This window comes from Grammomys surdaster, unplaced genomic scaffold, assembly GCF_004785775.1.
Source record: "Grammomys surdaster isolate TR1022 unplaced genomic scaffold, NIH_TR_1.0 277, whole genome shotgun sequence".
In the NCBI taxonomy this organism is placed as follows: Eukaryota; Metazoa; Chordata; class Mammalia; order Rodentia; family Muridae; genus Grammomys; species Grammomys surdaster.
The window spans coordinates 147659-172827 of record NW_021604718.1 but is presented as its reverse complement, the minus strand read 5'-3'; the positions used below and the strand labels follow the sequence as shown (position 1 = coordinate 172827).

Genomic DNA, 25169 nt, shown 5'->3' with positions numbered 1-25169 from the left:
CAAAAAAAAAAAAAAAAAAAAAAAGAAATTCATGTCTGTCTGCCATGGCAGTAGACACCTTTAATCCCAGCACCGCAGAGGTGGAAGCAGGCAGATCTCTATGAGTTCTAATCCAGACTGGTCTACACTGTGACTTCCTGGCCAGCCAAGGCTACATAGTGAGACTCTGTCTCATCAAAGAATCCACATTTAAAAATGATCTATTTAAGGACAGGAGAGCTGGTCAGGGATTTAGAGCACTAGCTACTCTTGCTGGGTTTGGCTCCCAGCACCCAGATGGTAACTCACAACCCAACCTTCTCTAACTCTAGTTTCAGGGGATTTGATGCCCTGTTCTGGCCTTCTCAGGCACTAGGTGTACAGACACACATGTAGAAAAGCACACCTAAATTATATGCACACGTGTATCTTTGAGTGTGTGTGCTCATGCCCAGGGAGGTGTGAGGGATGTTGCGATCCTGGAGGCAGAGCTACAGGCAGTGTGTGATTTGTCCAGTGTGGGTGCTGGGAATCAAATTCTGGTCCTCTGTAAGCAGTAATTGTTCTTCACTGCTGAGCCATCACTCTGTAACCTGATCTGTGTCTGTGAACTGCAGCATTGAGACCACTCATAGTCAGAGCCATTCTTAATAGGTACGTGCTTTCCTACTTTGCGGTCTGTATTGTTTGGTGATGTCCCATTCCTCCCCCTTAACTAAGACTACAGTGTAGCTTTGCAGTGTTTCTCGCTTACTCTGTAGTACAGGACTCCATCTTTCACATGTGTTCTGGAGAGCTGGTCTAAGGCTCAGCAGCTCTGGCCCTGCCCTTGTCAGGACTCCGTTTCAATTCTGGTGCCTTTAGTGCAACTGAGTGCAACCCATTTATCACAACACAACGCAGCAAGGATCTTTTCTGCTTTAACTATCAACAACGCCTTCTCTACCCTGGAATGACTTTCTTCTCCCAAGTTCATGGTTGGACATGGTCTTATCACTGTGCCCCAGACTTGTCTGTGGCACTGCTGCTGCCGACTGACTATCCAGGCAAATTCCTCTATCATGATTCTAGGTCTTGGCCTTGTCTTGAGTCACCCTATTGGTGTGGCTTCCCAAAGAGCTTTTTACTGACTTACTGTGATCTTCAGTAACAGGCTTTCTTTTCTTTTTTGGGTTTCAAGATATGGTTTCTCTCTGTAGCCCTGGCTATCCTACAACTCTCTGTAGACCAGGCTGGTCTCACTCAGAGATCCGCCTGCCTCTGCCTCTGGAGTGCTGGGGTTAAAGGCGTGCGCCACCATTGCGGAACTGTGCTGAGACTTTTGCATGTGGGGCTACACTGTTTATCTATAAATCACCTTTACCCTTTCTGAGGGGGCATCTGCAATGCCCAAGCAGGCTGCTGTAGGGCTGAGGTACCGCCTTCTCCTATGATACTTCTTTCATTTCCTAGTGCTTCTCTGGAATTAAAGGAATACCTGCAAGCACTCACTGCCAAAGGGCAGGCAGGCAGGAAGCACGAGACACACCCACGTAATGCATTCCTAGGACACAGGTAAGAACCTGGCACACGAATGAAAACCTATTTAAAGTCAAACCTGCACTGTTTCTAAACCACACACAGGTGTAAACTGATACATAAAAGAAAAAGGCAAACAAGCAAATAAACCTCAAGACAACACAACAACACCCACCCACCACCACCAAACTCAAAGTGTTTTGGAAATCATATAAACTCTCATTATTGAATGCCGGATGTTGGCACGTTCAAGAAATGAAAAGGTGAGAAGCGACCAGGGTGCGGCCAGGCAGCACAGCGGTGTGGACATGTCGAGGCACTTGCCAGTATGCCTGCTGAACGTGCAGGGGTGAAGGAAGACCTTACAGACATTCAGTAGACTCATGGGAAAGGAGGGTCCCCAGGGCTAGGGAATGGCTTAGTTAGGCTGCTACAGGGATGACAACAGGCAGGGAAGGCACACAGGAGGCTCTCTGGAGATTACAGGCAGGTCAAGCTAGCTGAAAAATGGCTAGGCCCAGGTTCAGTAAGAGACCCCGAGTTAAAGGAGGGGTGTCCAGAAAATAGGGAAAATCCCAGGTCAGGTATAATAGCTAGTAAATGCTTGTAAATCTAACAGTTGGGAACTGAGGCAGGAGAGTGATCTCAAGCTGGAGCCCAGCTGCACACAGAGAGTTCAAGGCCAGCCTGGTCCACTGTAAGATCTTAAAATTCCTAAAATACAGCCTGGTACTGCATCCCTTTAATCCCAGCACTTGGGAGGCAGAGGCAGGTGGATTTCTTAGTTCGAGGCCAGCCTGGTGGTCTACAGAGCCAGTTCCAGGACAGCCAGGGCTACACAGAGAAACCCTCTCTTGAAAAACAAAAACTAAAGTATCCTAAAACACTTGTAGCAGGAGGTGGTGGAATACACCTTTCATCCCAGCACTTAGGAGGCAGAGACAGGCAGGCAACTGAGGTTTGAAACCAGCCTGGTACAAAAAACAAAAACAAAGAAAACAACCCAAAACAAACAAACAAACAAACAAACACTTGTAGAACTAGATACAGAAGATAAAGAAGTTAGTAACATAAACTATAACGACATGTGTTTTAAAGGTAAGTAATGCAAGGCTTCTCGCACAAAGCTCTGGACGCAGAAACTCATGGACCTGACTTCAGGGCAGCCGCAGCAAGGCCACACACGGCATAGAGATGCCACCACTCGGACACACAGGGCATATAGAGATGCCACCACTCAGACACACAGGGCATATAGAGATGCCACCACTCGGACAAACAGGGCATATAGAGATGCCACCACTCGGACACACAGGGCATATAGAGATGCCACCACTCAGACACACAGGGCATATAGAGATGCTACCACTCGGACAGGTGCGGGGGCGGGTTGATTTTTTCCCACATGATACTTTCATAAATATATCAACCTTTCCAACAGCGTACCAGAGTGCCCTCCCCTGTCACCTCAGTGCCAGCACTGGAGGTCTGAGGCGGTGTGACTTACCACCCAGCAGGCATTCCCAAGGTCAGCAATCTTCACTTTGAGCTTTTCTGCATTTTTTGGCTCAAGGGGATTGATAAGAAAACTTCCAGCAGAGAATTTTCCTACAGACAACAGCCATTATCAATAAGAGTTTAAATGAACACAAGATACCCTAAGGACAACCTACGTCTCCAGGGTGAGCTTCAGTCAGCCCCCCAACCCTAGGCAACCTCTAATGAAGCTTCCTAAGTAAGGCTCCAGTTTCTAGAGTACAAAGTCCCTCCGGAATGCTGGCTGAACAGCATTTAGAGTTATCCACAGATTAACTCAGGGGTAGAGTTCCTGCCCAGAGTACAGAGTCTGCCCACCCCATCCCCACCCACCACTGTAAATAATAACACCTCTCTCCCAACCCAAAAACCAAACCAGACACCAGCCAGGAAAATGCAGTTTCACAAAAACCTTGGCAGTCGTTTGTCTGGAAATTAAGAGCACGATGCAGGGAAGAGCCAGGGAGGCCTCTGTGGTACCTTTGCTGTCCAGTGCTCCATTGTGCTCCTGCTCCTGCTCATCCCCAGAAGGTGTATCCGCCCGAATGCTCTCCTGGAGGTGGGTGATGTCCTGGCGGGTGAGTGACTGCTCTACAGAGGACTGGCACAGCATGGTCTCAGGTACCTCAGAGGCCGTAGCTGTGCAAGAGTCTGTTTCTTGAGACGGACTGCTGCTGTCTCCATCTGGAGAGTTTGAGAAGCTAGATTCCTGCTTCAAAGTGTGGACATCACAGTCATTAGCATTATGCAGGTCCTCTTTAAGCCTCAGTGTCTCATTATCACTGTTCTCAGTGTAATTAATGACTCCAATCACTCCATTGCAATTAACTTCCGGGGCACCACCCTCTCCACCAGGCTCCGTGAGTGTCTGATCCTGGGCAATGGAACGTGACTCTTCTAAGGAACAAACAGAGAAGGATGCATGTGTGTATGTTCTGGTGAACAACAGGACAATCCTCACACGACCAAACCATCCTCTAGAGCTCATACGGAGCGGCAGAAAACCAAGACTAACACAACAGCCCTCTAACACCTCCTGACGGATGGACAAGACCTCATCTTTCCCCAATGCTACAGTCTACCTCCACTTGTGAGGGGAAAGCAACCAGTTACACTGCAGTATCCACCACTGCCTCCATTAGAGCAAGTGAAACCTCTCAGGACACCCCCAGAGATGAGCTGCATACATGAAAGCAAACATCACAAACAAGATAACCCAGTGTCAAGTGTGCCATCAAGTCATTGCTGCAATGCTCTGTTATACCAAGGTTCTCTTGGGTCAGTTTATTAGATGGGTTCTCAGTCAAGGGTCTTTCAACAGGACTCTCTGATTCTTCTTGCTTGTTAGGTCTTTTTTGCCCAGGGCCCGACTCTTTCTCCATTTCCTCAATTTCCTGCATTCGCTTCTCTAGTAATTCTGCCTGGCGCTTCTGCTTCTTCTTCAATTTCTTCTTCTTATTCTTTGACATTTTGTCAGCCTGGGCGGAGATTACAAACAGATAAAGCCTTCAGGTGGCTAATCCATTACCACTGGTTGGAGACAACTGTTAACTTTAATTATTTCCTAATTAAATTCCACTTTTTCCCTAGTATTTCATTAATGTAAAACCAGCAGATTTTCTATGAAACTGAGTAAAAAGGACATTAACAACAGGTCTCCATCTTCTGCGGTCTGTGGTTACTCAGACACCTCTATTACGGAAGCCTCATCAGTACAAACTTGGAGACACGATGAAATTTTTTGGAGAAAAATCACAGAAGCGCAGGAAATAGTCTTTTTGTTTGGCTTCCAAACTCTAAACAAGCTATGACCTCCACATCACACCCGTGCCCAGCGCCCAGCGCCCAGCGCAGAAGTGAACACAGAAGCACTGTGTGCTCATACTTACTGGCTTAGGTTGTGGAGCAGTGCTGACTGGAAAGAAAGGAGACAAAGCAGGTGAGTGCTGGAGGCAGACAGGAGGCAGGCTCGGAAAGACACTGCCAGACGGAGGGGCATCCCCACAGCCTACATTCTCTAAGTGACACCCAGGGAGCTGCATTATTTTTAAAGAAAACAATCGTATAAAGAAAGTGGCCAAACATTAAGTGGTTTTATGTTTTAAAGACAGGGTCTCACTATATGGACCTGGCTGGCCTCAAACTCAGAATCACTTGCCTCTGCTGAAATCAGACACCTGCCATCCTGTCCAGCTGAGCAACAGCTTTAAAGACGGAAATGTTCTCTCCACAGTGCCGTCTGTCAGAGCCGTTTCTATGGGCCTCAGCAGATGCTCAACATGCCAGCACCCCGGATTCCCATACACAAGCACCCCGGATCCCCATCCCTCCACACTTCCATTTAGCACTGTAGAGTACAGCTACTGCGTGGCGTTGTGCACACTGGATATATGTCAAGGATGGAGAACAACTCTGTGGGTTCTGGGGATCAAACTCTGCTCACCACAAATGCCTTTACCTGCTAGCTCACTGTCAGCTGTAAAGGGTAAGCTAGGTGACATCAAAAGCTAAACAGTCACCGTATGACATGTTTGGGGAACAGTTTAGCTTACATGTTCATCTCCCCTCCTAAAGCACTTGTAACTGTGGTTGAAAGCATGATATAAAACCCATCCTCTTCTCATCTTACAAAACTGAACCCCAGTCAACAATTTTCACCACCATTTTGTTCTTCCTTTCAATGAAGTGTCAAGAAAAGTCTTCAAATACAATTAGAACTACAATAACTGAAGGTCTGCACTGCGTGTGGAAAGCAGCCCAAGCAGCCATCACAACTACTGAGCATAGCTCTGTGGCACTCCTCCACCTGGCTGCAACAACAGAAATCCAACTCCCACAGTTCCTGTCTAAGTGGGCCAAGGTCTGCTTCATGAAGGCAATCCAGCAGCGCTCCCTGGCAGTGAGCATGTGTGAGCACAGAGGCAACTACATGGCCAGCTACCCAGGGAGCACCCAGTGTCGCACACGGTTACAATCAAGGCACCTGGGAGACGAAGGCAGAAAGATAAGGAGTTCAAATTCAGCCTGGCCTACTGTATAAGAAGACTCATCCTAAAAAATTAAAATGAAGGTCAGAAACCTGGTTTAGCAGGTGAAGACAGGTGCTGTCTAAGTACCTGGGTCTGATCCCTCCTAGGACCCACACAGTAGAGAGAACTCACTCCTGAAAGTTGTCCTAACATCCACATATACAAATCCGCATGCCCCTACATAGAAACTCAATACAAATGTAAAAGCCCGTCAAATAAAAACACTTTAAAACAACCGTGTAAGTCAGCAATTTTACTATATCAAATACTCTTATCTAAAAAAATAACTGCTCATTTTCTTCCCATTTGGAAGGTACTGGTCTCTTAATGTTGCTACCATCTCTACAGTATCTTACCAGTGAGTATTATTCTGTTGTCTTGTGACCAAATGAAAACAAATTCCTAAGGGTCTGACTCAAGCGAAGCCCCCATGTACCTGCAGACCCCGATGGTGGGGGAGCTCCAGACCGTTGCCACTCTGTGGCCTCTGCAGCCAGCCTCCGAATGTACTGCTCATTCACAGACAACAAGATGTTTTCTGGTTTGATGTCAGTGTGGATGATCCGGCACTTGGTGTGTAAATAATCCAGACCCTGTAGCACCTAAACGGACACAGAACAGGAACCTCCTTAATACAAGACCCAAGCCTGCTGGCAAAGGACGAGATCACACGTTTCCTAAGGGGGGCCCAGCAGTTAAGAGCATTGGCTCTTCTTCTACAAGACCCAGGCTCAATTCCCAGCAACTATATGACAGCTCACAACCACCTTAAACTCCACCTTAAGGGAGCGCTCACCTGGTCTCTACCTATGTGATGCAGGCACGGAGGCCAGACACCACACACAGGAGAATAAAAACAAGACACAAAAACAAAAGTCACAATGCCAAGCTTCTGTGTCTCCACACTCACAGGCGATTTCCAAGTGAGTCACTTCCCAGCCCTAATCCTTAGTGTCTATTCTGTCAGGAAGAGGAGACACTTGACATTTTTATATAAAGATACCATAAGCCAGGTGTAGTGGTGAAACCCTTTAATCCCAGCACTCAGGAGGCAGAAGCAAGCAGCATGGTCTACACAGCATAGTCAGATGCTTCTCAAAGAGCCAGCAATGGGGGTGGGGGTGGGGTCCCACACAGCAGTGACCAACATACATACTTGCTGAATAATTTTTTTGACACAAGGCAGTGGAAGCCCCTGATAGTTGGATTTGATGATCCACTTGAGTAGATGATGCCCCAAAACTTCAAACACCATGCAGATATCTACGAGTTCATTAAGGAAAACGGGGAGCAAGAAACCAGGTAAAGGGTAGACGTCAGCACAGTAAGAGTCTTTCAGTCACAAAACTACTTTAAAAAGCCGTCAGCAATGACAGTATATAATCAGGGACACACATCAGAAGATGGCGAGGTCAGTTTATGACTAATTATATGCATTTAATATACATACACATTCGTACATCAGATGGTGAAAGCAAGGACCAGTCTGGTTGTGCAAACAGACCCAGGTTCAAGGGCTGAGGAGATCCAGGCTCTTCTTAGAATAACTGGGGTAACGCCCACTCTCATAGGCTCAAAATGAAGAACAAAGGCAAGATACAAAACTTAACAGAAAGGGGAAGGTGGCAACACGTTTTTCTTTGTCTGCAGAGAAGTGGGACACACCTTGTGTCTGTAAGTGCCTCAGCCCGGGGCTAGCCCTCCCTGACACTTTTAAAACCACAGCTCAGCCTTGCGCTGCCTACCCACAGCTTCACAGGCCGGAGCTCGGAGCTGCAGGCCTAGCCTGCTAAAAGGAAGCCTAGGCTCCCTGAGAAGATGGCCATGGAACAACTGAGGAGCAACAGGAAGCATCTTGCTGTTGCTAACAGGACCAGGACCATGCTCCTATGTGGCCCAGACTGCCTTGAACGGGGCTGGGTGGAGAAGCACCAGCACTCTGCAGGACATTCTAAGTGCACGTACCACTTTCAGATGAAAGTTACCAGACACAGAGTTCGAGGAGAGGCAGCACACGTTTACTAGAGAATGTCAAAGCCAAGTAATAAACATCCATCGTGTGAGAACACAGCATCTGTGGACTCAGCCTCCTGGGGGACCTGCAGGCAACCTACTAGACCAGTGTCGTACAAAGCATGTCACCTCCACAGCAGGCAGCATCTCAGTGACAAGCCTGATGAATCCACTCGCTTCGTGTGTTGATTCAGTGTGATAGACAACACACGTCCCTCACAGTACCCAAGTGAAGGGATCCAACATGTGGGCTCTATCTGCCCAATTCAAACAGACAAACCTAAACAGATAGTGGGCGCTGGGTGACAAGGGCAGTCCTTCAGGAGGAAGGTCCTGAGACTCTGTGAGTTGTGAATCCACAAGTCCCAGGCGGCAACAACAGAGAGAACAAGGTACCAAAGGGGAAGCTAGACTGCCGTGGTGGATACTTGCCGATGTCCCCTCAAGTATGCAAGAGAGTACAAGCACCCTAGAGAGGAAACCACAGGCAGAGTCATCAGAAGTACGGGACGGGAGGAGGACGGTAACCAGCTTCCGCTCAAGAGCTGCAGCACCGTTCCCACCAAAACAACAAAACAAAACCCAGAGAAATTCAGTCACAAGGTCCTGGGTAGAACACTTGGGAAGGTCTTGATGGAGTATCAAGGGGAATGGTCACTTCTGGGCCAACCCTGTCTCTGGCCCAATCATAAAAGCAAACCTTGAAAGGATAAAACTACTCTGCAAGTAACACAACTACATCCTAGAGTAAGTCCCAAAGCTTTGTAGGACTGTCAAGTGTGTAGCACATACCGGGAAACAAGATGCAGGAAAACAACAGAACTGGAGCAGAGACCACTAGCAGGAACCTGACCTCAGACTAACCCAGAACCAGAGAGGCTAGAATCGGCGGACAAAGCTATGAGAAGGTAAAGTTCAAACACTGTGTCTGGAACCCTAGCACTCAGGCGGAAGCAGGATTGGAAGCTAGGAGTAAGCATAAGAGGGACTGCTCAAAAGAGAAAAAGTTAAATAACAAATGGTGTTAACAGGTTAGCTCCAGCATGAGTGTAAAGACACCAGCTCCTAAGATGCACAGGCCAGGAGGTGGGAAGAGAAGGCTGGACTAGAAAGGAGGCTAAAATGAAAACAGAGCAACTGCAGGCCTGCACCTGGTTTGTGAGGAGCTGAGCATAGGACTGTATCCGCAGAGACAGAGTGTCAGCCAGATTCACTGTGATAGGGACACACTGCAGCCTTGTGAGGTCTGAAGGACTGGATACAGCATAAAGAAGAGGAAAAGGGTCAAACTGAGGTCAAACATGACTGCACTTCCAGGGTACAGCAGTGGCTTTGTGTCCGAGTCTCTGATTCTCACTGCCAGGTCGCTGAGCACTTTCCAAGAAACAGAGATGAACTATTACTACAGCTCTAATAGTAAACAGAAGGCAGGGGATAGCTAGGGGCTGTCAGGTGAGAGCCCTCAAATCCACACCAGGAAGGACAGCTGTTCCTCAGAGGGTCCCTGCCTGCACAGGACAGAAAGCCTGGCTTCTAAGTGCTCCACAAACTCCAAGCAGCAGAAATGCTCGAGGGCTCAGGTCTCAGCAAGGGCAGAGGAAGCATGGCTAAACCATCATTCTCCTGAGAAATAGGCAGAGAAAAACACAGAAGCTCTGTTCGCATGGAGATAGCCACAATTCCTACGAAGTTGACTCTGGTTTTTTGAATGGGACTGGCCTCGGCAGGCTCAGGCAGGGAAGGATGAGGTGCGGCCTAGTTAAAGGGTGAGTCATGGGGAGGGCTCTGGGCTTCAAAAGCTCACACCAGGCAGGCCCAGTGTCTTCCTTTGCCCGACACCCAAGGCCCGGGGTGTCAAGGTCTCAGCTCTCCACACCATGCTGGTCTCCACACTCCATCATGAGAACGGACTGAGTCTCTGACACCTTGGCCTACGGAGGTGAGAGATGAACAGATAGAACCCAGTCATGGGATACAGGAGTTATCCTGGAAAGGCCTGTAATGGTTTCCAACACCAGATACACCCCTGATGGGGAGCTGAGATTTCATCACACACAAACACAGGCTGGTACTAGCCAATTAACAAGAGGGGCTGTGTTTGGATGGCACTGAAGTGTCTAGAGGTCACCCGTCATGGTTAAGTTCTATGTGAGAATCACAATTTACTCATTCTAAGTCTGGTTTCCACGCGCAGGTTCGCCTCACTTTCCTGTACCAATCCCTAGTGGGCTGAGGCGGCTAGTGGTTTTGGTGGCTGTTTCTCAGGGATAAGCACTTCTGTGTTCCAGAAGACAGCAGCGTATTGTAAGAGTGTCCTGAAATGCGGGACACATGTTTACTGACCCCCGACAGGTCAGTCAGGCTTCCTAATGGAAGAGCTGTAAGTGTGCTGCTCGGCACCTTGTGTCAGTGGCTCACGAGGTGACTGTGCGCTGTGACCTCACAGCGGTCAGCCGTCACGGTGGGGGCTGGGCACTTCTTTTGGATTTTGTTGGAGCAGACACCTCAACGTCAGGGAACAGTTTTGCAAACTTATTTATTTACTATGTATATAGCATTCTGCCTGTAGGCCAGAAGAGGGCACCAGATCCCGTTACAGATGGTTGTGAGCCACCACATGGTTGCTGGGAATTGAACTCAGGACCTCAGGAAGAACAGCCAATGCTCTTAACCTCTGAGCCATCTCTTTACCCCCCCTTTTTAAACCTATCTTTTCTGATCAGGTTAAATCTAGAAGATGTGAGACTGTACTTTTACTGTTAGTTTCTTTGGAGGTAAGCAATAGTAATAGAAGGGAAAAAAAAAAACCTAAAAGGTTGAAAGGTCTGTGTCAAGGGAGCTTGAATTGTGAATTAGCTGCTTTGGGCTTTCCAGACACTCAATGGCTTAGGGCTGCAGACACTTGACACCAAGCCTGCATTCAATCCCCAGTTCCCATATGGTGACCACTTTTGACCTCTGTTAAGTATGCCATGACATTTATGAATAGAGTTTAAAGTTAACTAGGTTCCGTAGGCATAGTGACTGCGTAAGAGCTACCTGCTAATTTCACAGAGATGGGGTGTATGCTACTATGTATAACTGCCTGAGGGGCTGGAGGGATGCCTCAATAGTGAAGAGCACAGGGTGTTTTTCTAGGACATGGATTGACTTCTAGGTCCTACAAGGCAGGCCACGGCCTTTTGTACCTCTAGTTTCAAGGTATCCAACACCCTTTTCTGGTCTCCATGGGCGCCACACTATGTGCACGTAAAACCAGACACAACACTCATACACATTAAATGGATGCAGAGGTACACAGGGACAGAGGGCCCGCCCATCAACACCCAGAGCCGCATTCCTGCCCTAGTGGATGCTGAGCCAACAGTTTCAGAGTCCGATCTCAGCATATTACTGTTACTGCCGCTGTGAGTACAGCCGGCCACGCACACCTGCCCAATAAGAAAATCAAAGTCTCTTCCAACTCTAAGACCTAAATTTAGATTGTTTACATAAGTAAACAATCACTCCATTTAAATTCTTTTTAAAGTATTTATCTTACTTTATGTGCATGTTGTATTCCCTAAACTTATGTATGTGCTCATGAGTGTATAGCACCCAAGGAAAGACGAGGATGTCAGATCTCCTGGCGCTGAGGTTACAGATGGTTTTGATCCAGCCTGGGGGTGCTGGAAACTGACCCCAGAACTTCCTGAAGAGCAGTAAGTAGCTCTAACACCTGCCCCTTCTCAAGCCCCCATGTAAGTTCTAAACAGAACAGATATAACCAGCTCACTCTCTTCACTACTGAGGCCTGGGAAGTAATGCATGAGAAGCACCCTAAAAATCGCACAGCCATTACTGTTCATGAAAACACGCCTTGATGCCAGGCAGGATGGGTCACATTGGTATCCCCAGGCCTGGGGAGAAAGAAGCAAGAGGACTCCATCTGAGACTAGCTTGGACTACATAGTAAATTCAAAGTCAGCCTGGGCTACATGGGAAGTTCCTGTCTCCTTATCTTTTGTTATCAAAAACAAACAAAAACCAAAACCAAGTACTTCTCTTAAAGTTTCTGTGCTCATCTATAAATATTATAAGACCTTTATTCTTTTTTTGTTTTGTTTTTTGAGAAGATTTTGATGTTATTAAAAAGGGTCACTGACTGGAATAATACTCTAAGAGGATACAAAACAAATATAGAGGCAATCCACACCTGTGTGTCAAGGCACAAAATAAAAACATTATGTTATTACTGTTTACCTTGAACAGAGACACAGGCAGCATCTTTCTCTGGTAATAATTACTTTATGATGAATTGAGGGTCATCTGGTAAGGTGACTTGGTGGGTCTAAGTACTTGCTGATCAAGCATGACGATCTGAGCTCCATCCCCACAGCCCAGGACGCACGGACGCATGAACACATACACCACAGAAAACAGGGCTGAAGAGATAGCTCAGCAACTGGTAGCACTGAGAGAAGCTGGGTCCAACGCCCAGCACCCGCGGAACCTCACTTCCCAGTTAACTGGTGGCCTTTTCTGCTCTCTGCACACACCGCATCCATGGGGTGCACACACATACATGAAGGCAACACATTCTTACACAGAGCTTAAAAAATAGTAACACTGAAAAGAAAGAACACAGTGGAGTTCTTAAAGGATACGTGTTCCATTAACGCCTGATATCTTAAAGTCATCCAGTAGCTGAACAACCATCTCTCCATTTGGATCAGTCGGGTCCGAGTTGCGAACCTGTGTTGGGGAGAAGCATGTTTAGCACAAGTGAAGCAACGCGGTTCCTCAGTCAAGGGGAGGAGCAGGCTGTCCGAGCCTCTTCCCCATACCACTGTTACAATTCACCATAAAACGGAAAAGAAGGGCTTTGGGTAAGATACACTTGTGTCTCAAGGTATAAACGGTCAATAATCAATTACACTATCTGTTCTAGGCCTGCAGTCCTCAACCTATGGGTTTCAGGCCTCGGGCAAACCTGTCTCCAAACATATTTACATTGTGATTCATGACAGCAGCAAAATTAGTCATGAAATAGAAACAAAAATAACTGCATGGCTGGGGAGGCTGAGAACCACCGCTCTAAGCTGTGTCTCCTTAGACGTCTCAACTATGTAGCCTTCAGTGGCCTTGAATTTGCGACATCAATCAGGTGGCTTCAGACTCTGAGATCCACATCTCTCTGCCTCCCAAGTTCTGGAACTAAAGGCACCCATGAACCACCATACCAGGCAGGCTACATTTTTACAAAATAAAGTAGGTATCACAAACTTACATTAACTTTTCTTTTGACCAGAGTATGAAAGGCATTCATGGCATTGTATGTGGCTCATAAAACATGCTCAATAAAGTTCTGCTTACTTGATAGTGTGTGTAGACTATAAGATAAATCTAGCCACTGAATACCCAATTCCTACAAGATGCAGGAAACATACAAATACCTCTATCTTCCTCTGAGCCTCTAAGCCTGCAGAAACTCTACTCTGTGATGCTGAGATCTAACACATGACCAGGGCACCACGTTCAAGGGTGAGCCCACACTCACCGATCTCAGCAGCCGGATCTCATCTAGGGCTGTTTCTGTGTAATGTTCGGCACTTTTAACTACTTTCATTGCTACAAACTTCTTTCCCCTAAAAAAGACAATTCAGATTAAATTATCTGACCTTACTTTCATAGTTAAGACTTAGTACTGAATGGAGACATTCCTTGCTACCCTGTGGCCAAATGGACACTATGCACTTAGGAGCAGTAGAAACCAGCTGGATGGAGCTAACAGATCCTGTACCTGGTAAACTCAGACACTGAACATCTTCTCTGAATTAAATGTCCACCTTCTGCCTATGGGGACAGGTAGAACTGTATACAACATGGTTAAGAAAATGGTATAGTAAAATAAATTTACATTGGTTGGTCTAATTACCTGGAAATTTAACACTATTCTAGTGCAAAGTCAATTCTGAGTTTCCATTATACACCACTAACTAATTAAACACTTGTGCAGCCTTGAGCTTGGCAGTTCCATGCACTTGGCTGACACTAACTTCGCCAGTCCCTGGCCTCTGAGGCAGAGAGCCAGAGATGTAACTGACAGAGGCTGAGGGACGTCAGTAGTGTAGCATTGGATACACAGTTAGGAACCCATGTCATAATGAAACCCATTATGTATAATTAGCATGTAAATGCTAACTGTTAAAAAATGTTTTTAAAAGGTCATCAGCCCAGAGACAGACCTAACCACCTCTTGAAGGTCAGACAGAACATCAAGGTCATCCCTCTCCTCCCAGGCCAAGTCCACTTACTGAATATCCCATGATAACCACACTGTGGAAAAGTGTCCCCAGCCCAATTTTCGAATCACATGGTATCTCCCGTTAAATAGATCTCCAATTTTCACAAGATGATAACCTCCTGAAAGAAATAGGGAAAGAGACAGCTAATGATGTGGTCAGAGGAACCAAGAGAAGGAGTCCCCTCCCCGCGCTCACCCTGCATCCTGTCTGTCAACACGGATGTACCATGTATTAAATATCCTCTTATAAGATCAGTTCAATGGGAGCCTCTTCCAGGGTCACTCAGCTAGCTCGGTGCAAGGAATGACTTGGGTGAGAAGTTACACCAGGTAAGTGATATTCTGGGTCAGCCTGTGGTCACAGGCTACCACACCGCTGGCCTCTCAAAACCTAACACGGCTGCTATCAAAACCAACCAATCTACACTTGTTATCTCAAAAATTCAGAGAGAAACAATGACCAATATGATTAAAGAGGTCTGTTATTCTCAATGTGGGTCAGCACGGTGAGTTCCTGGCCAGCCATAGTGACACTCATCCCCCAACCATCCCAAGAAAGAAAAAGAAGCAAACAGAAAGTCTGCCTCAGGTACACAGACTATGCATGTCAACCTTTATCTCTGACTGTAGGGAAAAGGTTAAGTTCTCCTAGAGAGCAAAGCAGATCCTCTCCAGTGTCTATCCTCAAGAGCCTGGCGAGTCTCACCACACACAGGAAGACAGCTGAGGCCTGATGGCCCAGCTCAGTAGCTATAACCAGGACAAAAAGGATTATAATGGTAACAAACCAACCAACCAACCTTCTCCAAGACAGCCAGGGCTGTTACACAGAGAAACCTGGTCTCGAAAAAACAAGAAACAAAAACAAAACCATATCTCTATAGCAGATGAGTGTGGTAACACACACTCATTATTCTAGCACACACAGACTTCTACTTACATAGCTAGTTCTGGTATCTGTTCATCATACCTCTGAAATATCATAGGTAAACACATACTGTCAACTTTCCAAGAGGAAAAGGATTTTTCTTTCCTTCTTTTTTAATTAATTCTAGTTAGTTAGTTAGTTGTTAGTTAGTTAGTTAGTTATGGAGGCAGGCTCTCTCTACATAGCCCTGGCTGTCCTGAAACTCACTCTAGATAAGAATGGCCTCAAACTCACATAGATCTGCCTGCCTTTGCCTCCCCAGTGCTAGGATTGAAGGTGTGTGTTACCCTGCCCAGCCTGGAGAGCCATTTTCAAGGGGCTGAGTGCAGGATAGTAACTCCAGGCTCTGGTGAGACCCTAGCACTGTCAACAAGCTTACAAACTTACTATAACCCAACTAAGAGCAAACACCATTTCCTGCATCTTGATCAAAGGACAGCGCTAGCAGGCAGCATCAGAACGGTGCTGTGGTGATAGCCAAGCCCTAGACAGCAAGCACACCTTTACAGTAGTCATTGGGGTCCTCCTGCTCATCATCGTCAGACCCCAGAATCTCCTCCTCCTGATCAGGGATGTCGCTCTCGGAGTGCGGTGCAGAGCCTCGGTGCTGAGTTTCAGGCCTAAGAAACAGTAACATGTTCACTCCATATGGACAACAACAAAAAAGAGGACCTTAAGAAATGCCATCGCCAGACCCCCACATCAACATCAGAGGCAGCCTCAGAAAGTGGTAACTAGTACGCCCACAGGAACTAAGAGCTGAGAAATACATCAAAGTATCAATAACCAAATAACTGCTGAGAAAGCTACTACATTTCCTTCACCTTGCAGTTTTTTTTCTTTCTTTCTGTTTTGTTTTTTTCTTTGTTGTTGTTGTTTTGTTTTTCGAGACAGTGTGTAGCCCTGGCTGTCCTGGAACTCACTCTGTAGACCAGGCCAGCCTCGAACTCAGAAAGCCGCCTGCCTCTGCCTCCTGAGTGCTAGGATTGAAGGCGTGTGCCACCAGTGCCTGGCTCACCTTGCAGTTTTTAAAAAATTAATTATATGTAAATATTTTTACACACTCCAGAAACAAATTTGTTCCCTGGTTCTACACCGGCCATCAAGTCATCCCGGAGGTGGCTTTCCCTGAACTTGTCCTGGTGTTCTAGGCAGAGGTTTCTGAGTTTCCCTTCTGACCAAGCTCTCTGTGCAGTTGGGTCCTAACACCTCAAGCTGCATGCCATGCAGGGGTTCACCTCAGACAGCACAACTGACTCCAAACTTGTGGGATCAAGCCTTCTCCCTGTTCCAGCCTGAGTGCCTGTAACAACTGTCTCAAGTCACTGCACTGACGCAGCTTTAATAGCTATAGAATAAAAAAACTTAGTTATCCTTTTTAAAATATGGAGTTTCCTTTTCAATGATCTGTTTGATTACATCGTTGTTGCTTTTTTTTCTTGAAAGACACTAACAGGGAAAAAAGTTGAATAAAAAAACTGGTTGCACGCTATCGACACAAAAGCACCTTAGTGGGCATTATTGCTAATTTAGGTTTTTGGTGGTCAGTCCAATTTTTCTCAATTCTTGGCTTCTTTCTTCTGAAGCACACACAGAAAAATAAAACACCCGCATGCATACTGTCAAAGCATTCAGAAGTAAGTAGGCTCCCTTCCCTCACTCTAAGTGGGGTTCAGGGATTAAACTCAAGTCAGGCTAGACAATAGGCACCTCTAACCTTGAAAGAGGAAGTGGAAAAAGTAAACACTAAGAATGTTCAGAAACTCCACAGGAAAGTAGATATTATACATTTTGCTACCTCTTACAGTTCAGATAACAAAGACTGCAACTATGAAATTTTTAAAAATTAGTGAGGGCTGGAGAGATGGCTCAGTGGTTAAGAGTACTGACTGCTCTTCCAGAGGACTGAGTTTAATTCCCATCAACCACATGGTAGTTCATAGCCAGCCATCTGTAATGTGATCTGATACCTTCTTCTGCTGTGTCTGAAGAGTGTGTATTTATTTAGAAAGAATCCTATAAGCACCATGGGAATAATGATCAGAATTATTCTTAGAAGAAAATGATTCCTGAGCAGAACTTGACTAACAAGACTGAGCCAAGTTCCACAGTCAGTTACAGAACTCAAGCCAGGGCTTCCAAGAGCCCTGACTGCCATTCCAGAGAACCCCACTCAATTCCCAGCACCCACGACAGCTCACAACTGTCTCTAACTCCAGTTCCAGGGGACCCCATACCTGCACACAGACATACACGCAGCCAAAGCAACAATGCACATAAAATAAAAGAGACCATTAAAAAAAAGTAAAGGATTCAAGACTCAGCATAAAAATCATCCAGTAATGCCAAGTCCAAGTGTCCGAGTACAGGTGTGGAGAGTGCGTCCACAGTGCCCTCAGTGCGCACGCTCGCTCTCCCTCCCTCCCTTCCTTCACTCATCTGCATCTGCACTCTTAGTCATGTTTGAAGAACAGGAGCTAAATGAAGATGTCCTCAAATCTTTATTTTAGCTTTCTACTCGACTGTCAGTCTATAAAATACATTGATCTGTAGTCTCCTGAGTCTAAAAGAGGGCTGAGCCTTCTTGCATCTTGCCACAGCCTCCTTCTGGAGGCTGGAGTACAGGACTCAATGAAGTCCAGGTGCTTGTCTCACTAAGTACCCAGGCCCCTTTGAGAGCTGAGGAAATGGCTTCTATTTCATGAAGAGATCGGTCAGTTGTGAGACTCCCCCGCAGCTGTCTTACTAGACTGGGCGGTCACTGCTCCACCATCTACATCCTCTCCAGCGATCTGCTTCTCCCCCTTAGGGCTGTCTTCCTAGTATTTCAGTCACCCATCTCACAGGCTCCGGCACTGTTTCCATGACTCCCCCTCCCCCCCCCCCCGTTTCCTATTTCTAGGAACTCCTGCACTGCCTCAGAATTCATGTATACAGTGTTCTGCCTGCATGCATGCCTGCAGGTCAGAAGAGGGCAACAGACCTCATTACCGCCATGGTTGTGAGTCACCCTGTGGTTACTGGGAATTGAACTCAGGACCTCTGGAAAAGCAGATAGTGCTATTAACCACTGAGCCATCTCTCCAGCCCCTGCCTTAAATTCTAAAATCATTTAAGATTTTTATAAATGCCTCCACATTACACCAAAGAACACCACACAATTAAGAAAAGCTTTTCTCATAAAAAGACAAAACCATAGTGGAAAGAGAAACCAAGGCCCTGCATAGATGTGTTGACATGGCACCCGAGTCCCCACACCACTCACATACCCACACAGTGGGTATGAAGTATTAAACAACACAAACCCACTCTACTTCCTTATCACTTCAAAACAATAGCCACAGCGAATAAAACATTCCCTTTCAGCAGTGAAGAGGGCGGCCTGGGTAAAGGGCTGGGTGAGGAGGGTCTATCTGAACACTGGATGAGTTCACCCTAATTCCCAACTACATTCTTTCAAATTTCAGTCAAATTAATAGTTAAAAGGCTCAGCGGTTAAGAGCACTAACTAACTGCTCTTCCAGAGGTCCTGAGTTCAATTCCCAGCAACCACATGGTGGCTCACAACCATCTGTACTGGGGTCTGATGCCCTCTTCTGGTGTGTCTGAAGAGAGCAATGGTGTACTCATATACATAAAATCAATAAATAAATCTTAAAAAAAGAAAGGCCATGAATATGAGATAGTAAGAACGGAGTGTATACATGGGAGAGGTTGGAGGAAGAAAATGGGAAGGAGAAAATCAAATTTCAAAAATAAAAACAATTTTAAGATTAAGACATGTACATGTTTTAACACGAAATAAAATTAAAGAAAAATTAAAATAAAGCATATCCTAAAACTAATACAGATAAAAAATCAGCCCAACTATATATTGGTAAAATAATCAAGAACATACAATTCAATTAATTTTTGGGTACAATTCTCCAACTGTGCACTTCCAAGTTGATTACCTGAGGACTACTGGACACCAAGAAGCCTTGAACTCAGGCTACCTGGTGCTGGTACTTACATCTAATGCAGTAAGTAAGCTAAAGACAATTTGCATTGAAAACACCACACACTACAAACAGATGATGTTTAAAAGAAGTAGGGTGCACACCCAATATGTCTGTCTTCCAGACATACCGAAAGGGCATAGAGACAATGGAGCCCTGGTTTCTGTGTCAGTTGGGCAGTCCCTTGGAGATCTGGGAGATTATTATCTGGGACAGGAAAGGCATGCGGTGAGCTTAGATAGTTAACAAGAGTTGAAAGGCTAAGAAACATGACTAAACTTAAGGTCTGACTCATGCTAACAAAGATGCTAGAAAGGATGTGGACACACCATGTGCTGTGCCCAACTAGTAAACACAAGACTTCGGGCTTAATCTTGCCGACTCTTGCAGTGATGATGGTATCATGGTCCTGACAGGGTGACACAATCCTACTCAAGTCATTAGGGTGCTACGTCATGATCTCTACAACTTTTAAATGGTACAACAAAAAAGTGACCACCTAGTCAGCTTTACTCATGAAGACACAGATCAGGTACCACCCAAATGATCATGAAAAGATGAATCAGGGCAACAAAAGCTACCAATGTCAGTCAGGGTCTCTGTTCACTCAAAGACAGCAACTACAAAACACATTACATGGAGATTCCAAAGAATGAGGCAACTTCTGAAGCCGTTGTCCTTTGTCATAGGTATTCATAGATGCAAATGCTGACAAAACCTCCAGAAGTTTTACACTTCAAACACATACACACACACACACACACACACACACACACACACACACACACACACACAGAAATAAGAGGAAAAATGTCAGCAATTAGTGAATATGAGAAATTACAGGCACTTATAATCAAAGAAATTTAAATACTGAGATGCTATTTTTTTCACAAATCAGAATGTAAAAATGAGCAACATTTTCTTTTGTGAGCATGCCAACACCCAAGTGTGACTGGGGACATCCATGGCAGGTGTGTGGACATCAGAAGGCAACTTTCAGGAGTTGGTTCTCTCCTTCAACCATGTGAACTCTGGAGACAGACCTCAGACCAACATGGATGGCAGCAGGAACCTTCACCTGCTGAGCCATCTTCCCAGCCCCAACATGTTTGCACAGGACGCGTGCACGGACTCAAGCTACACTTTAAACAAGGCAACACTTAATCACAAATATTACTGTGAGGGTTTATATATGCTCAGCCCAAGGAGTGGCACTATTAAGAGGTGTAGCCCTGTTGGAGTAGGTGTGTCACTGTGGGCGTGGGCTTTAAGACCCTCATTCTAGCTGCCTGGAAGTCAGTCTTCTCCTAGCAGCCTTCAGATGAAGATGTAGAACTCTCAGCTCCTCCTGCACCATGCCTGCCTGGATGCTGCCATGTTCCTGCCTTGAAGATAATGGACTGAACCTCTGAACCTGTAAGCCAGCCCCAATTAAATGTTGTCCTTATAAGAGTTGCCTTGGTCATGGTGTCTGCTCACAGCAGTAAAACTCTAAGACAATCAGACATTACATTCAACTGAGCTCAATCACAGTGGCCATTGCCCACAATTTCTTACCCAGTTTCACTCCACTGCTGAGCAAGCCATCTCTCTGCACTCCACTCCACATGCCTTCGACAACGCCTCCCTCATGCACTCTTTCCTCAGCACTTGCCATCTTACTGTGCCCTCTCCACACCCAGAATCTAGGTCTCAAGAGGGAAGGCCTGACGCTGCTGGCTGTCATGTCCTATGTGACCAGGCCAGCACTCTATGTGCGTGGGAGGGAGGCACAGTGCTTTCCTCTTCAGCTGCTCCATACCACTCTTTTACTGAAGTGGGGTCTCATTAGGGGGGTCTGGAACTCACCATGTAGACCAGGCTATTCTCAGACTCCGGAGGTCACCAGCCCTGCATTCCCCAGTGTGAGGCGCATCATTCTCTGATCAAGTCCATCCTGCTCTGCCCTCAACTAGCTTCCCATGACCTTGACTGTGAAGGGAGTGGAGCCATCAGCAGGGCTCTCAAGAGGAGCATTGTTTCGACACCTAGGTTTGCTAAAGCACAGCAGCTAGGAGCAGATGCAGGAGCATGGTTACAGGCAAGGCCTCAGCTCACAAGACTCATCCCTGGTCCTAGTTTATCAGAACTCCATGACTTGGGTAAAGTCCACTTTATCAAGTTCTCTGTTGACCTGAGGATGTGGCTCAGTTAATAGAATGGTGCTTAACATGTACAAAGTCCTAGATCCCATCGCCAACCCCACATAAGACTAGGCATGACAGATGCATGTAATGTTCAGGGCCAGCCTGGGATACGGGAAGCCATTTCAAAATACAAACAACATAAAAAGTTTTCTCGCTGTCATCCTGACTGTACAAATGGAGGCAGAGATACCTGTCTCCCACTGAACCTATGAAAAAATCATCATCAAGCTGTGGTTTAAATAGGTTTGGCTCCACAGACTCAAGCTTGAATGCTCGGCTCATCTCATGGGGAGTGGCACTACTGGGAGGTGTGGCCTCGTTGGAGGAAGTGTCACCGTGGGGCAGGCTTTGCAATCTTCTAGTGCTCAAGTTCCAAATGTGTGGCACACAGTCAGTCTCCTTCTGCTGCCTTTGGGTCAGGATCTTTCAGCTCCTGCTTCAGCATCATGTCTGCCTGCATGCTTCTCACAATAACAGACTGATGATCCTGACTGAACCGTAAGCCGGCCCCATTTAAATAGTTTCCTTTGTAAGAATGTCTCGTCACAGCAGTGGAGTAGTGTTCAAACACAGCCTGTAGCATGTGTGCAGGAAACAGGAAAAGAGACTATGCAAACATTCATCCACTCGCTCTTAGTGGTGTGCACAGCTATGCCAGCACTGTTCTAGACACTGGAGCTGCAGTCGGGAACACAGCAGAGGAGTGTGTGTCTTCACTGTGTGCACATCTCCCCGTGAAAGGAACAAAGAAGCCCTCGTCTCCTATCCTGAGTTCCAAAGGCAAACTGCAGAGTCCCACTAAGGTCCTACTCTCCGGAAAATCCGTATCTCCTAAGATAACAGCCAAGACGGGCTACAGAAGAAGGCTGCGTGGGTGAAGAACAAGCATGCACACACTATCTTAACAGCATTGTGACATTTAAGAAAGGAAGTACTCCATTTTAACCCGGATACTTCACAATGAAGGTTCTCTAAGGGAAGCTGACATTCAGGCCGAGGAGCTGATTTACAGTATGCTTTGGAGGTCAGGACTGATTCCCTAAGGTTTCAGAAGACAGGCTACAAGCTTAGAAAGGAGCTGGAGAGGGGCCCCAGTACTTACAAACACTGGCTGCTCTTGCAGAGGATCGATTTGGTCCCAGCACCCACACGATGCCTCACAAGCACACAACCGTCTGCAACTCCAGTTCCAGGGCATCCGACCCCTTTCCTCTGGTCTCTAAGGTTGAATGCACATGATGTGCAGCTACAACGCAGGCGAAATACCCATACGTGATACAATAATACAATCACACATACATACATACACCTCTAGCACAGTGCTGGGCAGGCTTCCCTGCACCTCGCCGCCCACAGAGCTGAGCCTCCACGCTTGACACAGCGTTGGAAGCAGATGGGCAGTAACCTCCAGTCGCTCTACAAAATCTTGATTCCAGCTGGTCACCTTTCATTATTTTCCTTGTAACAGGAGAAAATCATATTTATTTTAGCATTTTAACAGGTTGGGGACTTCAGGTAATTTGACAAGCCTGGATCTCATGTAGAAACACCCACAGAACAGTCCACTTTCTGGAGCCCCCAGGGGGCTGCTTGCCAGGTCTCATTTCACATGTAAAACAATGAGGAAAGCCAACTATAAAACACAAGAAGGCAGCATGTGCCTGCACTGGACTGGTCGACCAGAAAGCTAAGTCCCAAGGGACTGACACATGAATGAGCTCTACATTCTACCAGACAGAGTATTAGGAACCTTTATGCAGTCTTCCTTTATACATTTTTAGTGTAACAATTTACATTAAAGAAAATAAATAAGATAAAAAATGTCCCTCCCAGCATGAGCATTTCCCCAGCTCAATCACACAATCAGATCTGCACAACTGTAAGATTATTTAATTGCAAGCAGCGTGAAAAGTGCAGTCCCAACTAACATCCAAGTTAACTAATGAAATGAGTTCTCAGCACTGGACTCTATACCATTTAAAGGCTGGAGTTGCTGGAGTCTAAAACCTTAGGGCAAACAGAAAGGCGGCAAGCCCTGCTACACACGCTGGAATCTAAATGCTCACAGGCAGGGTGAACTGTGCTCCTTGGAAGTAACACAGTGGGTCACAGGTGGGCACCAAGCACCAGGGTCATGCAGAAGCCTCTTCCCCTCAGACTCTACCTTAGCTGTCCCAACACAACAAGGAACTGCCATCTAGCCATGAAGCTACAGAGCACGCCCAGCCCAGGTTCCAGTCGTAGCTTCACGGATCTCTAATCACCTAAAGCCAATCTGACCACCACACGACTAGTTAACATGAGAGTAAGTGGAAAATGTCTACTTTCTATTAGAGTGTGGTGGCACACACATTCAGTCCCAGCGCAGAAGCAGACCTGAGTTCAAGGAAAGCCTCATTTATATAGTAAGTTCCAGGACAGCCAGGCCTATAGAGACCTCTCTTTCCTTGACCACCCCTACCCAAAACAAACAAATGCAGAAAGAAGGATGGAAGGATCTAAAACACTAAGGTGGAGAAGAAATTGTTCAAGCTAGGCAAGGTCACCTTCCCTTATCCTTGCAGCACAAAGACCCAAAGGGACTGTGCTCTGGGGGCAGGAGCCCTGGCAGCCAGCTCTATGACTATGGCACAGTACTCATACTCACTACACTGCCTAGGTTCCAGCTTTACAGTCAGTCCATTCCTTTGGTGTCACACCATGGCTGGGTTATGGGGGCACATGACAAGTCTCTAAGCCTGTACAAGGGAACACTTATTGTACTGTTCAGTCCTAAATACTTGTCAATATGTCTGAGTGACTCATATATAGATATGTAAGTCCAAGTCAGGCTACAATCGAAACTCAAAAACAGACCTGCCTTTCTCAGACAACCCAACTATAGCAGGTCTGTTACAACAACTTCTTGGGAACTTATACCTTTGGCTGAAAAATAGTAAAGTTGTCAGGAATGCAGTCAGGAACAGAGTCAAGTTACCTAGGTCATATGGGGCTTCTGATACAAAACTTTAACCAAATTAATCAGACAATTCAACTACTTGAAAAGAGGTTGGAGGAACAAGGGGGAGGTAAAATTATATTCAATAAAATACGAGTAAGAACAGAAACACTTAAGAACATGGAAAACTCTAAGTTACCTGAGGTAGTGGGCAGAGGAGGGTCTAACACTAAGGAGGATTGTCTGCTGCTTTTGAAACAAGTATATGCAGGCAGGTGGGATGACTTGGTGGATCTGGGTTCTTGCCACCAGGCCTGAGAACCCACGTTTAACCCCTGGAACCTACACGCAGAAAGACAGAGCCAACTTCTAAATGTTGGCCTCTGACACGCACATTCACTCGCACAGTGTATGTTCACCCTAGACCATATGAAGTATTGAGTATCTGCTAAGTATGTGACCATCCACACACATTCACCTGACACATGACAGTCCAATTCACCCTACTATCTAAACAAAATTCCATGTCTTACACAAGACAGACCAAATTACGGGTGATCAGCTAGCTGGGCATGATGGCACAAGACCAGTCATCAATCCTGTCATTGTGGAGGCTGAGGCAGTTAGATCACCCTGAGTTCAACACCAGCTTAAGCTACATAGTGAGACTCTTGTCTCAAAACCCTTTTAAACCAAGTGTGACGGTGGAGGCCTTCAATGCCAGCACTCCAGAGGCAGAGGAAAGGCAGAGGCAGGCA

At 46.3% G+C, this 25169-nt stretch overlaps 1 protein-coding gene across 4 annotated transcripts in view; it reads right to left on the bottom strand.

Annotated features, from left to right (window-relative positions):
• Positions 1-25169, bottom strand: part of Srpk1 (SRSF protein kinase 1) — a 35519-nt gene that overhangs the window by 8037 nt on the left and 2313 nt on the right. For all 4 annotated transcript variants that reach the window (XR_003712591.1, XM_028777016.1, XM_028777017.1 and 1 more), the window contains exons 3-12: positions 15791-15909; positions 14372-14480; positions 13615-13702; positions 12722-12809; positions 7219-7325; positions 6499-6664; positions 4923-4948; positions 4298-4511; positions 3514-3930; positions 3005-3105 (exon numbers count right to left, since the gene is read on the bottom strand). Coding sequence is in view for 3 of the 4 variants with exons in the window: in XM_028777016.1 (XP_028632849.1) it covers positions 3005-3105; positions 3514-3930; positions 4298-4511; positions 4923-4948; positions 6499-6664; positions 7219-7325; positions 12722-12809; positions 13615-13702; positions 14372-14480; positions 15791-15909 (1435 nt within the window). In the remaining variant the exon portion in view is untranslated. The remainder of the gene's footprint in view (positions 1-3004; positions 3106-3513; positions 3931-4297; positions 4512-4922; positions 4949-6498; positions 6665-7218; positions 7326-12721; positions 12810-13614; positions 13703-14371; positions 14481-15790; positions 15910-25169) is intronic.